The 15,162-nt window shown below is 34.8% G+C and overlaps 1 protein-coding gene across 2 annotated transcripts in view; it reads left to right on the top strand.

Annotated features, from left to right (window-relative positions):
- The window catches only part of MRPS35 (mitochondrial ribosomal protein S35), a 44,410-nt gene that overhangs the window by 15,715 nt on the left and 13,533 nt on the right, over positions 1-15,162 (top strand). Inside the window, exons 6-7 of one of the 2 annotated variants that reach the window (XM_082666919.1) lie at positions 9,792-9,901; positions 11,539-11,608. The exons of the other annotated variant lie outside the window; for it this stretch is intronic. Of the exons in view, the coding sequence (XP_082523045.1) occupies positions 9,792-9,901; positions 11,539-11,608 (180 nt within the window). The remainder of the gene's footprint in view (positions 1-9,791; positions 9,902-11,538; positions 11,609-15,162) is intronic. 2 annotated transcript variants of the gene reach the window in all.

The following is a 15,162-nucleotide window of genomic DNA, read 5'->3' on the forward strand; positions in this document are numbered from 1 at the left end:
TCGAGCCCTGGTCTGGGAGGATCCCACATGCCGCGGGGCAACTAGGCCTGTGAGCCACAACTACTGAGCCTGCGCGTCTGGAGCCTGTGCTCCGCAACAAGAGAGGCCGTGATAGTGAGAGGCCCGCGCACCGCGATGAAGAGTGGCCCCCGCTTGCCACAACTAGAGAAAGCCCTCGCACAGAAACGAAGACCCAACACAGCCAAAAATAAATTAATTAATTAATAAACTCCTACCCCCAACATCTAATAAATAAATAAATAAATAAATAAATAAATAAATAAATAAATAAAATTGCCTGTGATTCCACCACTCAAATAACCACCGTTGACTACAGGAGCTCATTTTAGTATATATACAGTCAGCCTTTGTGTATATTAATGGGATGATACTATATTTGATTAGTTGCTCAAATTTTGTTTAACAATGTGAATTTAAAATTTTCAATGTTATTAAACACTGTTTAATGTTAATAGTGTTATTAAACACTATTTAATGAACAGTGTGTAAATGAGGGTCTGTTAATGCGCCAGGACAATGTTTGAGGCTAGGGGTGCAACACTGATCAATTCAGACATAGTCCTTTTCTGAGACTGAAGTGGGAGAGACAAGTAATTCTATAGCGTAGATCTACCATAATTTATTTAAATTACCCATATCATGGGACATTTAGGCTTTCTGACAGTTTTCTTTATTAGAAAAATATAATATTCTTGAGATTAATATTTGTATATATTCCTGATTATGTTCCTAGGATAACTTACTAAAATGAGAAGTTAGGTCAAAGGATATAGATCTTTTGAAGATTTTTGATATATATTGTGAAAGGTTTTTGATTATATATTATAAAATTCCTGCAGGCAATGTAACAAATACACCACCAGCACATTGTGAAAAAGCATGTTTTCCTGTACTCTCACCAGCCTAGATATTACTATTACCTATCAGCTTGATAGGTAAACTATATCTTATGTTTAAAATATGTATGCCTTTGAATTCAAATGAAGGTGAGAATGTATTCCTTTGTAAAGTGCTTATTTTTTTCTCCTTTGCCCATTTTGATGGTATATTGATTTCTTATATACTTCTTTTTCCTTTTTAATAACAGCTTTATTGAGGTATAATTCACATACTGTAGAATTCATCCTTTTAAAGTTTACAGCTCAGTAGTTTTTAGTATATCAGAGTTGTGCAACCATAACCACTGCCTGACTCCAGAAATTTTCATCACCATAAAAAGAGATCCCATACCCATTATCAGTCAATCCCCGTTCTACCCTGCTCTTCACTACCCCCAAGCTCCTGTCAACAACTAATCTACTTTGCCTATTGATATTTCCTATAAATGAATCATACAGTATGTATACTTTGGCTTAGTATAATACTTTCAGAGTTTCATCTGTTATAGCATGTATCAGTTCTCCATTTCTTTTATTGCCAGATAATGTTTGATTTTATGGGTATACCATGTTTTATTTATCCACTTATCAGTCAGTAGACATCTGAGTTGTTTCCACTTTTTGGTTGTTAGAAATAATGCTGCTGTGAACCTTTGTGTACGGGTTTTTGTGTGGACATAGTTTTTTAGTTCTGTTGGCTATATACCTAGAAGTAGAATTGTTGGGTCGTATGGTAACTCCATGTGTAACATTTTGAGGAACTACCAAGCTGTTTTACAAAGTGACTGCACTGTTTCATAAGCAGTGTTTGAGGGTTTCAATTTCTCCACATCCTCCCTAATGATTGTTGTTGGTCTTTATAGTTTCCACCATTCTAATGGGTGTGAAGTATCTCTTTATGGTTTTGGTTTACATTTCCCTGATGACTAATGATGAGCAATTTTTCATGTGCTTATTGACCATTTGTATATCTTCTTTGGGGAAATGTCTTTAAATTCTTTGCCCATCTTTTGAGTAATTTGACTTTTTGTTTTTCAGTTGTGTTTTTTATTTATTCTTCATACCAGTTGCTTATCAGATATATGACTTGCAAATATTTTCTCCCATTCCATGCATTGTCATCTCACTTTCTTGATGGTGTTCTTTTAAGCACAAAAATTTTAACTTTGGTGAAGTCCGATTTATGCATTTTTTTTCTTTGTTTCTTGTGCTTTTGGTGCCATATGTAAGAAAACATTGTCTAATTCGAGGTCATGAAGATTTATTCCTATGTTTTCTTCTGAGAGTTTTGTCTCTTACATTTAGGTGTGTGATTCATTTTCAGTTAATTTTTATATACGGTGTAAGGTAGGCAACCAACTTTATTTTGCATGTGGATATTCATCTGTCTCAGCACTACTTGTTGAAAAGACTATTTTCCCCCCATTGAATTGTTTTGACACCCTTGTCAAAAATGGTATAGTTATTTTTTAATTTTTTACTTGGCTACTTTACCAAATTCTGTTTTTTAACCTTTCTTATCAAAAATTCCAAATGTATATAGAGAGTAGTATAATAAATACCCATACACATGGCACATGGTTGTATCAATAATAATTAATATTTTGATGAGTTTAAAATATTAAGTGCTTGATACACTTATACAGATACACACTCCTGTGTATTTATTTGTGTGTTTTTGGTTTAAGTGTTTACTTTAAAATTACTAATATCTGACTTTTCATACTAAAATATGTTAGTGTTATCTCTAAAAATTAATGAAAATTTCCTATATAATTCCAGTGTAATTAATACAGCTAATAACAATTTTCAGTAATTTTTTAATACCATCTAAAATGAGTACTCCACGCTAAGATTTCCCCAGTTGTCTCACCAAAATGTTTAAATAGCTTTTTTGTTTAAACCAGGATCCAGTCAAGCACTGTTACATTTGCTTAAAATGTCACTTAGATCTTTTAAAATCTAGAACAGCAAAGGACCTCACCCCTCCTCTTCCTGCTCCCCCAAGCTGCAACCCCCATCATGACACAGACATGGTAAAGAGACAGAAATTTTATCCTTGCAGCGCTTCCTACCTTCTGAATTTGTCTCCATGCATCCTGGTGTCATTTACCTTATGTCTCTATCTCCTGTGTTTCCTATAAAGTGGAAGTTAGATTTAAGGGACTGATTAGATTACAGTAAACTATTTTGACAAGAATACTTGATAGATGTTGCTATGTATTTTATATTGCATTACATGAGAGGGCACGTAAAGTCTGGTTGCCTCATTCTTAGTATGCTGAGATTGATCACTTGGTTAAGAGGCTGACAACCCAATCTTTCCATTGTGAGGTTATGGGTTATCATTTTTTGCTTTTCCCTTGAACAGGTAATGTGTAGATGGGTATATTCAGCAAATTTTGATCAAGTAAAGTCATATTCTTTTTGATGTTCAAAGTATGTCCTAACTTTGGCCAGTAGGATCTCTTCTAAACTGATTCCTATGTCCTTTTATTACAAGCCCATTAGCATTGGAAAATTTCCTTGCCTTCTGGCACAAGGTGGACCAGGCTTACGATACAGAATATTCCTTATCCCAGACCTGGAATTAGCTGTTTCTCCAGGAGCTCTGATACCTTTTAGTGAACATTGATGTTTGGAGACCAAAATTGGGATGCTAGGACTTTTTGGTTGATTCTTTGGGTGATTTCTCAAGAAATAAATGATAATTAATGGTAGTTTTAGTTCTCCTTTTAAAATATCTATAGCTTGTTTTTTCTTTTTGTCTTTTGCGTTAGACAGAGTTTCTAAAATGTTTATGTAGTCCCTTGTGCTGTTCTCTACTTTAATGGGTATGCCTCTAGTATTTAGCCTCTGAGATTGGATTTCAGTTTAGAGATAATAATCCCTACTGTGTTAACGATGTATACTGTTCCTAGTTTACTAGCATTTTTGAAATGATCTCCTTTGAATTTTTAAAGAAATGAATTATATTAATTAATTTTCAATTACTGAACCATTTCTGAGCCCTGATCAGTTTATGGTACATTATTCTTTTACTTTACCACTGACTGATTTGCTGTGATAATGTTTTATTTAGGATTATTTGTCCTAATCTCATGTTGCTTTGGAGAAATATCAAATCCCTCCTCTCACTTACCAGGAACATGCCACATGCCATTGCACATGTGCCCTAGTAACTAACTCCTAAGTTAGTATTGGAAACCTTTGTTAACAGAGTAGTGATGCACATCACATGTCTTTTTTCACACAGCAGTTATGTGCAGTTTTACCCGATGAACCTTTTTTTAAATTAAACTTTTACTTTTAAAATAGTTTTAGATTTACAGAGAAGCTTCAGGGATAGTACAGAGTTTGCCATATTCACACCAAATTTCTCCTGTTAACATCTTATGGTACTGTGGTACATTTGTTATAACTAATGGATGAATCAATATTGATAAATTATTAATTAAAGTTCATACTTTATTCAGATTTCCTTAGTTTTTACCTAATGTCCTTTTTTTGTTCAGAATCCCATTCAGGGTACCGCATTACATTTAGTCATTGTGTCTCTTTAGGCTCTTCTTGGCTGTGATTGTTTCTCAGAATTTCCTTGTTTTTGATGACTTTGACAGTTTTGAGAAGTACCAGTTACGTATTTTGCGGAATGTCCTTCAGTTTCGATTTGTTTGATGTTTTTCTCATGGTTAGATTGTTAGGTGTTTTGGGGAGGAAAACCTCAGAAGTTAAGTGCCGTTCTCATCACATCAGAGCAAGGGTATAGGCTCCTCACATGACTTACACTGATGATGCAGCTTAGATCACCTGGCTGAGATAGTGTTGGCCAGTTTTCTCCACTATAAAATTACTCTTTTTTTTCTTCCTTTCCATAGTGTACTCTTTAGAAGGAAGTCACTGTACACAGCCCACACTTATGGAAGTTATGCTCCACCACCTTGAGGGAGAAATATAGATTATTTGGAATTCTTTTATGTGCAGTATTTGTCTATTCTCCTCCATTCATTTATTTACTCAGTCACTTGTATCAGTGTGGATTCATGGATTTTTACTTTATCCTTTGGATTATGGTCCGATAATACTTTTGTTGCTCAGATTTAATATTTTGTTGCTCAGATTGTTTCATCTTTGGTAGTTGGGCACTCTTTCAGCTGGCCCCTCTGCTCCTTTGTCATGCCCCGTCATTTGTTTTTTAAACACTTCCTTATTTTTTGGCTCCACAGAATGCTCCTAGCTCATTTTATATATTCCTTGTACCATTCCCAGAATCAGCCATTTCTCCAGGGAGCCCTGACTAATGTACTTCTGATTCACCTATCCTGGAGGATGACTGCCCACCTTTCTGAGGGGCCTTCCAGTACAAAAAGTTCATTTTCATACTCCATTCCATGTAATCTGTATTTTAAATTGGAACATTCCAAGTGTGCTGCAAAAATATGTTGAAAATCTCTGCAACCATCTTTGCATTATATGCTAACAAATAGACAAACTTTAAGCTTTAGAAATATTTTCAGTAATATAGCCATAATTGATTTGTAATTTTCTTTCTTTGGGTTTTGGTATCAGGGTTGTACCATCTTTATGAAATGAATTTATGAAGCTTTCCAGTGTTTTTTCAATTCCATAGGACAGTTTAAATATCATAGCAATATATTTATGTATTTAGAGACATTGAAAATATTTTAAAATCACAAAAGATAATACACATTTACTGTATACATTTCATAAAATATAGATCAACAAAAGGAAAACAGAAAAAGAACTTAAAATTCTACTTTGCTGATATCATTCCACAGGTTAATAGAGTATCCCTATCATAAAATAATAATACCTGATACATTTTTAAGAACCTAATAAATGTTACTTCTTTTTAATAATAATGGTAGCAACAGCAAACAGTTGAGCTCTGTTTTATGACAAAAAACAATCTCTGAACTCAGAAAACCTAGATTTTTTTGTTTTTTGACTGTGCTGCGCAGCTTGCGGGATCTTAGTTCCTGACCAAGGATTGAACCCAGGCCCAAGGCAGTGAAAGCGCCGAGTCCTAACCACTGGACCACCAGGGAATTCCTAGGAATCCTAGATTCTAATTCATGTTTCTGGTCTTAATTTTTGTGGGCCTTTGTCTTCAGTACTATAATCTCACACTTTATTTAAAGTATGCCACCAGTTACCACTTATTATATCATGCTGCCATCCCTGCTTGTCTCCTTTTTGTCTCATGCCACCATGCCATACCTTCCTTGACCCCTTGTATCCCTTCTGCCTGACTCCTTTCGGCCCTTCTGGACTCTTCACTCTACCTGCTGACGGTTGAGGCTCAGGGGTGGTGTCCAGACTTGTGTCATGTGGTTCAAGGGTAAAAGTAGGTAAAACAGTAAGACTAAACCATGTGTAGTCCAGCATGAGTTAATGCAGTACTGTGAAGGTAATCAAATATTATAAAATAATATTCAGAGATGCTCAAAATTTTAAATTCAGAGAAGGAAAGTTGGTGTCATATTTTTTGATAGTCATAAAAGTAGTTCAGAATTAAAAATAACATATTTGTATAGGATTTTAAGAGGGGTGGAATAGGGAGCGTGGGAGGGAGATGCAAGAGGGAGGGGATATGGGGATATATGTATGTATATAGCTGATTCACTTTGTTATAAAGCAGAAACTAACATGCCATTGTAAAGCAATTATACTCCAATGAAGATGTTAAAAATAAAATAAAATTAAAAAAAAAAAGATGAGAAAATACAAAAAGAAAAAGTGCTTTCTTCTATTTAATCTCATTTATTCCTGACAAAAATTCTGTGAATCCTTTCTATTTTATAAATGAGGAAACAGACAGGAAGATCACATGATTTGTTTAAGGTCACTTATCTGATAGGTAGCAAATCTAGACATCAAACCCAATTCTTGTCTTATGTGTAATACCATAGTTCTTTAATTAACTGCATATTCTTGTAAATGAAGAAAATATTTTACACATTTAGACATTTTTCAATTTATGTAGTTCTTTTAAATGAGACATTTGAAGCTACACCTATAACTATGATTTGAAATGTGAACGTTGTTTTGGGGATAATGTTAATAGTACAGTGTTGACTCTTTAAAATACAGTAACTTGAAAAAAGTAAAGTCTAAGGATTCTTTTTTTTTTTTTTTTTTTTTGTGGTACGCCGGCCTCTCACTGTTGTGGCCTCTCCTGTTGCGGAGCACAGGCTCCGGACACGCAGGCTTAGTGGCCATGGCTCACGGGCTTAGCCGCTCCGCGGCATGTGGGATCTTCCCGGACCGGGGCACAAACCCGTGTCTCCCGCATCGGCAGGCGGACTCTCAACCACTGCGCCACCAGGGAAGCCCTAAGGATTCTTTTGAATTTTGGAAAAAGAATGACAAATAAATGTCACTCAACTTAAATGTAAGAATACTAGTCCAGGTTAAAGACTACAATTTTGCAGTGCCTTTGAGTGCTAGCAGGTGGCGTGAGTGCACTGCACAGCTGTTTCTGCAATATTTATGAGCTTCTGGCGTAAAACTATATAATTTTTGACCATTAAAATATTAATGTGAACAATGAGTTTTAAAACAGTTGCCACAGTAATGATCAGCATTGCTGCCACATGTTTTTGACTGCTTCTTACATAAAAAACTAGAACACAAATTTTTTAAATGGTAAATTTTTAAATGTATTGTTAAACATCATGATTTTATTGAAAGAGTTTTAAAAGGGAAAATCACTACCTGTTCAGTATCTGAATGTAAAATCTGTTTCTTTCTCTGTACTGTATCTGTATGCATGCAGATATACATACATTTTCATAATTATGATCATAACGTAGGTACGTTTTATGATTTTCTTATAGGTAATTCTCCATATTGCTAACAATCAGAGTCATCATAAAACTGCTTATTTTATCCATCAAGCTAATAACCTGGTTGTTGACATAAATTCTTTTCAGGGAACTGTGGTAATTTCACATGCCTACCTGTGGGATTGATATTTAATATCAGTGTTCTTACTAATGTTCTTTGAGTGCATTTATATTTATTTTTTTATTTCCTATTTTTTCTATCCAAATAAAAAAATTCACTGTGCTTAAAAAAGAAACAACATATCCTCCCTTTTTTAAATTTGTGTATTCATTCAGCCAATATGTTGCATGCTTTTTAGGTGCTAGGTCATTGCCAGGAACAAGACAGTTATTGTTCTTACTCTCAAGGGTTTGCAGTCTAGTGGGAAAATAAATAAGCTCTTATGCTATGGTTGTCTTGAGTGAAATGCAGGGTTATTGAAGCTAGAGGGCAGAAATAGGTGGGATTTCAAAATCTTATTTAACCTTTTCATACAGTTCTGATTTTGCTTATTCTTAATGCTCTCCATGGAAAACTAGTCTGTTGTTTACCTTATTTACCTGTATTGTAGTCTCTAACCTGTTTTCCTGGATCAGTCCTATTCATCTCTAGATAATACTTTTCAGCCCAAGCCATAATTCTCTGCAAATTAAAAAGTATGTTCATTTATTCCAGCATTTTCCAAAGTATGTTTTAAGGAAGACTAATTTCATGAATTGTCCCTTGAAAAGTAGAATCTGAGGTTAAATAAATTTTGGAATTATTACATAACAATGCTGCATCTTGAAATTCAGCATGCTCTTTAACATGTTGCCTCCTCTAAGAAATCCTGCTGTGAAGAACCCAGTTTAACTCAACATTTCCTAAATGGACTCAATAGAAACAGCCTTTTTAAAGAAATCATTCTTTTTAGCAGCCTGTGGGACTAGTATTACCATTTTGAGAAATGTTGAGCTGAATTATTTCAAATGTTTTGACCCTTCATGGATGTTGTATTCTAGCTTCCACGAGACACCTGTAGCTTTTAAAATAATTGCCCCTGGGACTTTCCTGTTGGCACAGTGGTTAAGAATCTGCCTGCCAATGCAGGTGACATGGGTTTGATCCCTGGACGGGGAAGATCCCATATGCGCGGAGCAGCTAAGCCCATGCGCCACAACTACTAAGCCTGTGCTCTATAGCCCGTGAGCCACAACTACTGCGCCCGCATGCCACAACTTCTGAAGCGCGCGCACCGAGAGCCTGTGCTCCACAACAAGAGAAGCCACCACAATGCGAAGCCTGCGCACTGCAACGAAGAGTAGCTCCCGCTCGCTGCCACTAGATAAAGCCTGCACGCAGCAACGAAGACCCAGTGCAGCCAAGAATAAAAATAAATAAATAAAATAAAAGCCCCTAAACTGTTGCAGTGATATGGGTCTCATAATTGCATGGTAGAAATTCTTAAAGCCCCTATGTTTCATCCATTTATTTTATTTATTTATTTTTTTTGCGGTACGCGGGCCTCTCGCTGTTGTGGCCTCTCCCGTTACGGAGCACAGGCTCCGGATGCGCAGGCTCAGCGGCCATGGCTCACGGGCCCAGCCGCTCTGTGGCATGTGGGATCTTCCTGGACCAGGGCACGAACCTGTGTCCCCTGCATCAGCAGGCGGACTCTCAACCACTGTGCCACCAGGGAAGCCCCATCCATTTATTTTTATAAACAGCTTTACTGACACTAATTGAGTTGAATTCTACTAGTTGGTAATACTCATAAGCACTGTCATTTCATTTATTTAAGAGACATGTCATTGGTTCTTTTAGGAAAGGTACTAATGCCCAGAACTTTCAAAGAACTCCAAACACTTTGCTCCTGCTTCTTTTTTTCCATGAGTAAGATCAGGCTTCATGATACTTGTGAATTACTAATTCTGTAAAGGAAGGAGTTTGATAAAGTTTCTTTTGGTTTCTTTTTAATGTTAGTATAAGTAATTTTCCCACTGTTTTCTCATTATACAAAGTTTATAAAGTAATTAAAAAAATTTTTTTTCTTGTATTTTTAAGGTTAAACTTTCCAGTTTGAATTTAGATGATCACGCAAAGAAGAAACTTATTAAACTTGTAGGAGATCGATACTGCAAGAGCACAGATGTGCTTACCATCAAGACAGATAGGTAAAGGAAGAAAAGTTCAGCAGATCTGTCACATGTGTTGCTTTATTGTCCTCCAGTCCCCTGGCAGTCCTTGTATTAACCTGTTAGGTCAGAGAAGTTGTCTCATTCATATTTTTAATATCCTCACGCTAGCCTCCTGTTGCTGTGATCTTTATGTGCATGGAGAGGCTTGCCTAGCTGAGTTAAATTGTTATTTTTAATATATTTGTGTATGTAAAACTCAGGGGAGATGTTAGACGGAAACGAAAGAATGACTTGCCAGTGAGTAATACTTAAACAGGTTTCTGCAAAGTCAAAGTATAGAAATCTTATATTTCAAAATCAAAATTATTAAATATGGAAATTAATTTATCAAGGCATTTTTGTAACTAAGCAGAATTTCAGTGCTAGCATAGAAGTTTGTAAAAGCAGTATTAAATTTATTGTATATAAATTTATAAATTAGGTCATTTGAGGTAAAGAAAGGCTATTGGTATGTTTTTGCTAAATGGTTATTTTATTTCTAGAATTATTCTTTGGTTGTTTCAAAATTATGTCAAAATATAAAGAAAAATAAGTGGGCAGATACCCTCTCTCCCTCCTTATCTTAATTTCAAAGCATTTGGAGGTGTCAATATCAATTAGGTTTTATGTTTTGCTTCTTAGTGGTATAAAGGAGTAGCATGACATACATACAGAGATGGCAACAGTGTGGAGGTGGGAAAAGCTTGGGAACCGTGATTTTAGATTATTACCATATAGGAGAAATAAATTTGAAATTTATGAATAATATCTTTTTGCTAGCTTTAGCTTTAGAGAATGTAAAATAATGCTGTGTTTTTAGTTTGTGCAATTTTTAAAAATACTTTTAAAATGTTATTGTTAGAAATTCTGTAAGTTTCTGATAATTTTTTTTTGCTAAGTTTATAAGTGTCAGTGTGTGTGTGTGTGTGTGTGTGTGTGTGTGTGTGTATGTTTTATGGTAACAACTTAATAGAATAGAGGACTGTTAAACCTAAGTACAGAATAAACAGTCCAGTTAAAGTCAATTTTCATATGATAATTTTATATTTAAAGAAATTAGAAGTAATTATTTCCTTTTCTATATTATTTTATTAGCCTAAAAGTTAATGCCAGCTCTTATTATGTAGAAATTTTATCTAATATTAGGTCATTAGTTCCATTTTAAATATGATAGCAAAAAATTACAGCATTGTGTAGTGTAGCTCATTTTTAAAAGAATCAGCTCTGGGGAAGTCAGGGTGAACGTTTAGATTAGCATCAGTCTCTCTGTATTCTTTAAATGAACTCAGCAGGTATGTTTACACCATCGCAGACACTTAGCCCTGAGATCGTGAAGGACACTTGGATTGGACACATTCATATTAAAAATAGTGTAAAGCTATTATCAGATATAAATAACTTTGTTAGTGATGAAAGCAAAGATATCCTCTAAATAAAAGTAAAAATAACATCAGTGTTCAATATCCTCAAGTCATAAACTACATAGATCATTTTTATTCCAATAACGGAATATTCCTAAGTCAGATAGGGAATTCCTGAATATGAGTTATCCTTTGTATTTGTATACTTTGCAAATTTTTCCATGTACTGAATTTTTAGAATTTTGACTTCCTCCCTCTCTCTGTCTTTTAAAGGTGCCCCTTAAAGAGACAGAATTATGATTATGCAATGTATCTACTAACAGTTTTATACCATGAGTCTTGGGTAAGTGATTGTGTATGAATGTTTAATAACTTTGTCATTGTAATTTGGATATGTTAACCTTTCAAAACAGTCTGTGTAGCCAGCACTCAGATGAGTGTTTAATGAACCACTATTTAAGCTAAGGACATGTGAAATGTTATAGATAACTCCTACTGACATTGAAAGTGAGGATCTTGAAATAGATTTCAGTCCATCTGAGGACCTTCAGAAATCAGATGACTAAAATGCCTTTAAAGTTCAGAGTTTCTGACTTAGGCTAAAAAATTCAGAATTTTTTACTTTTTGTTTGTTTGTTTGTATGACTTTAGGTGAAAGTTGTCAATGTTATGGAAGGGAGATCATCATCTATATTACTTGAACTATATAATTCATCCTGTTATTCAAATAAACTATAGAACAAAGCTCCCAAACTTTGTAGAAAGTTACTTTAAATGTTTATTAAAATCTTAGTTATCAAATAGCCTTTCATGTGAACATTTCACTGGTATACATTAGAGACAATTAAGGGCAATTAATTATTTAAATAGTATAAAAACAGTCTTGTGTCTGACTAAATTTATTGAGTTTTAGTATAAATATACACATTTATGAGGAAGATTTTGCTGTGAATGAGCATCAACTCATTTAAAGTTGATAACTAATATGTTTTGGTAACTCACAGTTCTATATAATATTTTAAAAAATTAAAATAATTTTAGATGTGCACACATATTAAAATTTTTGAAGCTTGCCCAACATAGACATGGAACTTAATAGCATTTCATGTTGGGAACATTTGAAGGAATGGGGGTAGCTGGAGAAAGAGTCACTCTGTTTAGATGCTCAAAGGACTTCATATGAAATGAGAGTTAGATTTGTTTTTCATGACTTTTAAGGGTACAACAAAGTAGAAGCAATAGTGAGACAGATTTATTTACTGAATAAAATCTCTCTACAAGATTCATCTAAAGATGGAGTGGGCTGCTTTAATAGGTAGAAGATGTTCCATCCATTGGCTACTTAGTGGGGATATGACAAAAGGAACGTACTCTTTGGATGTTAGTTGCATTAGATGATCTTTGGAATCTCCTTTCATCCCTAAGAAATTCTGTGAACACGTACAGCTGTTCTTACAAATTTCATTGATGTTAATAATAAAACAGTTGTAGCACAAGGGGATGAGTGGAAAATTTAAAAAAAAATAAAACTTTGTTGCGAGGTTAGTAAAGAACAGAAAGTAGCTGGTAGCTCTTCTCTGCTTTTGAGGTATTCTAATTATCATAATTCATCGCGGTTTTCTAGTTCCTAGCTTCAGGAGTGACATCATAATAGCAGTTAATCTCTTTCCTGTCAACTGATTTTATAAATGCCTTTGGCTTGAGGTCATTAAGTTCCCTTTTGAACCAGCAAAATGGCTGAATTAGCTTCAGCTCTATGGCTGCTGCTTAAAGAGTTAATACCAAACAATAAAAGCCAACCAGTTTTGAGTCTCTTATTTTGTCAGCAGCCTGTAAAATGAATTTGCCCCAAAGGAAATGACAGGCGTAAATAAATTCAGTGAAAGTTGACTTACTGGATTCTTTCTATGGTTCCATGACATAAAATCCAAACAAGTTTGTATTCTGGATTCATGCAAGAAGCCTTTGATCTTAATGCTAATTACTTTGATGCCAGAGTAAGTAGCCACATACAACTGTCTTAAACATAATTAAATAATTCCTATATTAAACTTGGCTCTTGATCCTTTCTAAACAAGTACCATCAGTGAAGAAGCTTTAAGAGAATGCAGATGAGCCATGAAATTTTGCAGAGCTGGTGGAACAGAATTTTTATTGAATTGAAACTCTTTTTTCTTCACCAGCATGGAATTCATACTTGAAATTGATGTTACCACCTGGTATTTAATCAAATATTTAAAGAGCCCCTTTTAATTCATTCCTTTATTTTTAAGGCTAGTTTCAGAGCATTTAATACCTAAAAGCTAAGCTCTGTGGAGGTTACCTCTAAGTAGCATTGAGAGAAAGTAGTTGGTAGTTTTATGTAACATAATGCTGAAACTTCTCTGAAAAGGTATGCATTTAGACCAGTATAAGAAAGTTACTGTAGTGTGCTATTCAAAACAGTTTAACTATATAGAATTATTAAAGTAGAAGTTGTTGACTTCTAAAACAATAAAATGGGTTTATTCGGGAACAGCAAAGAATTGCTATTTGGAACATGCAATTTATGGTGAACTGTAGGTAAGTCCAGAGAACAAAGAAAAGGGAGCTTGTTTTTATAGGGAAAAGGAGGGAGTTGGGAGGGGCTGTTCTAAATGAAAGTTCAAGGGAGGAAAGTAGGAGTTTAGGGTGGTGATGTCTTCATTTGCGGAGCTGAGATGTTTCTCATTGCCTGGGCTGTTGCTGAGCAAGGAGAAATTCTTCCTTTGGGATTGTAAAGTAGTTGCACTATCTGTTTGAGAGTGCAGGGTGTGCTTCTTCCAGTGGGGCATGAAAGTGAAGGTCAGTGCATGCAAATAATGGAGTGTGAGAATGCATGAGACCTCCCTCTACAGGCCATTGCCAACTCTAACTTTAACTGAGGTTTTCTTTATTAATTTACATATTCAAAAGGCATAGACTTCACAAAGCATAGACTTCAGGCATAGAGTCTTAGTAATGCTTCACAGAATGATTATTGCGTGCTAAGAAGGTACTGAGAAACAGATATACATTAAGCCATTTATTCTTCAGCTGTTCAAAGAAGCAAAAAGACGTGTAGAAATTTGGTTTAATATTTCAGTATTACGCAATGTTGGCATAGAAGTGAATTAGATTTTAATCTTTGGAACCATTCAGATTTGGATTTGAATCCCACTACTTGTTACCTGTGTAACCTTGGCCATCCTTTTAACGTCAGGCTCAGATTTCTTCTAAGGGCTTTTGGATAGATCAGGGAGAATTTATGTGAAATGTCTGGTGAATAGTGGGTGCTCATTAAATGGTGGCTGTTAACATTGTTAACTACTAAAATGAAGAAAGATTTATCTTAGAATTTCAAATTCATTTATTTCCAATTTCTGTGTATAGCTCACAGTTAACTTGACAAAGACTTTATGCAGATCAAGTCAGCTCTGTGCCCTGTTGTATTTGAATTTTTACAACATGTATCTGACTCACATTCTGACACAACTGATAATAAATGTTAACTTTGTTGCATGTTGTTCTTTAAACCTTCCACAAGTGAGTTGGTTAAGAGATGATTGAATGAAGCATTTTACAAAGTGACTTGCACAAACGATAGACTAAAACACAGACAGTGGTGGAGGAAAGAAAATAAACACTTGCTTTAGAAAATGTAGAGATCTGAAATCAGATTCAAAGGGTTCTTGGGTGATTGTGATATTTAATTACTAATGGTTGCTTTTTAAAATTTGAATTTTTGGCTGTCGAATTTGGACTTCATGATAGTCTTGTTGCCAGTCAGAAACATATCTAGGTTTGTATTAAAGTGGTTCTGAAAAGTCATGTAACAAAATGGATAATTTTATACTCAGAGTTTATTTTTACAGGGGACCTTATTGCAAGTATTTCTGA

This window comes from Grampus griseus (genome assembly GCF_964374135.1).
Source record: "Grampus griseus genome assembly, chromosome: 11".
In the NCBI taxonomy this organism is placed as follows: domain Eukaryota; kingdom Metazoa; phylum Chordata; class Mammalia; order Artiodactyla; family Delphinidae; genus Grampus; species Grampus griseus.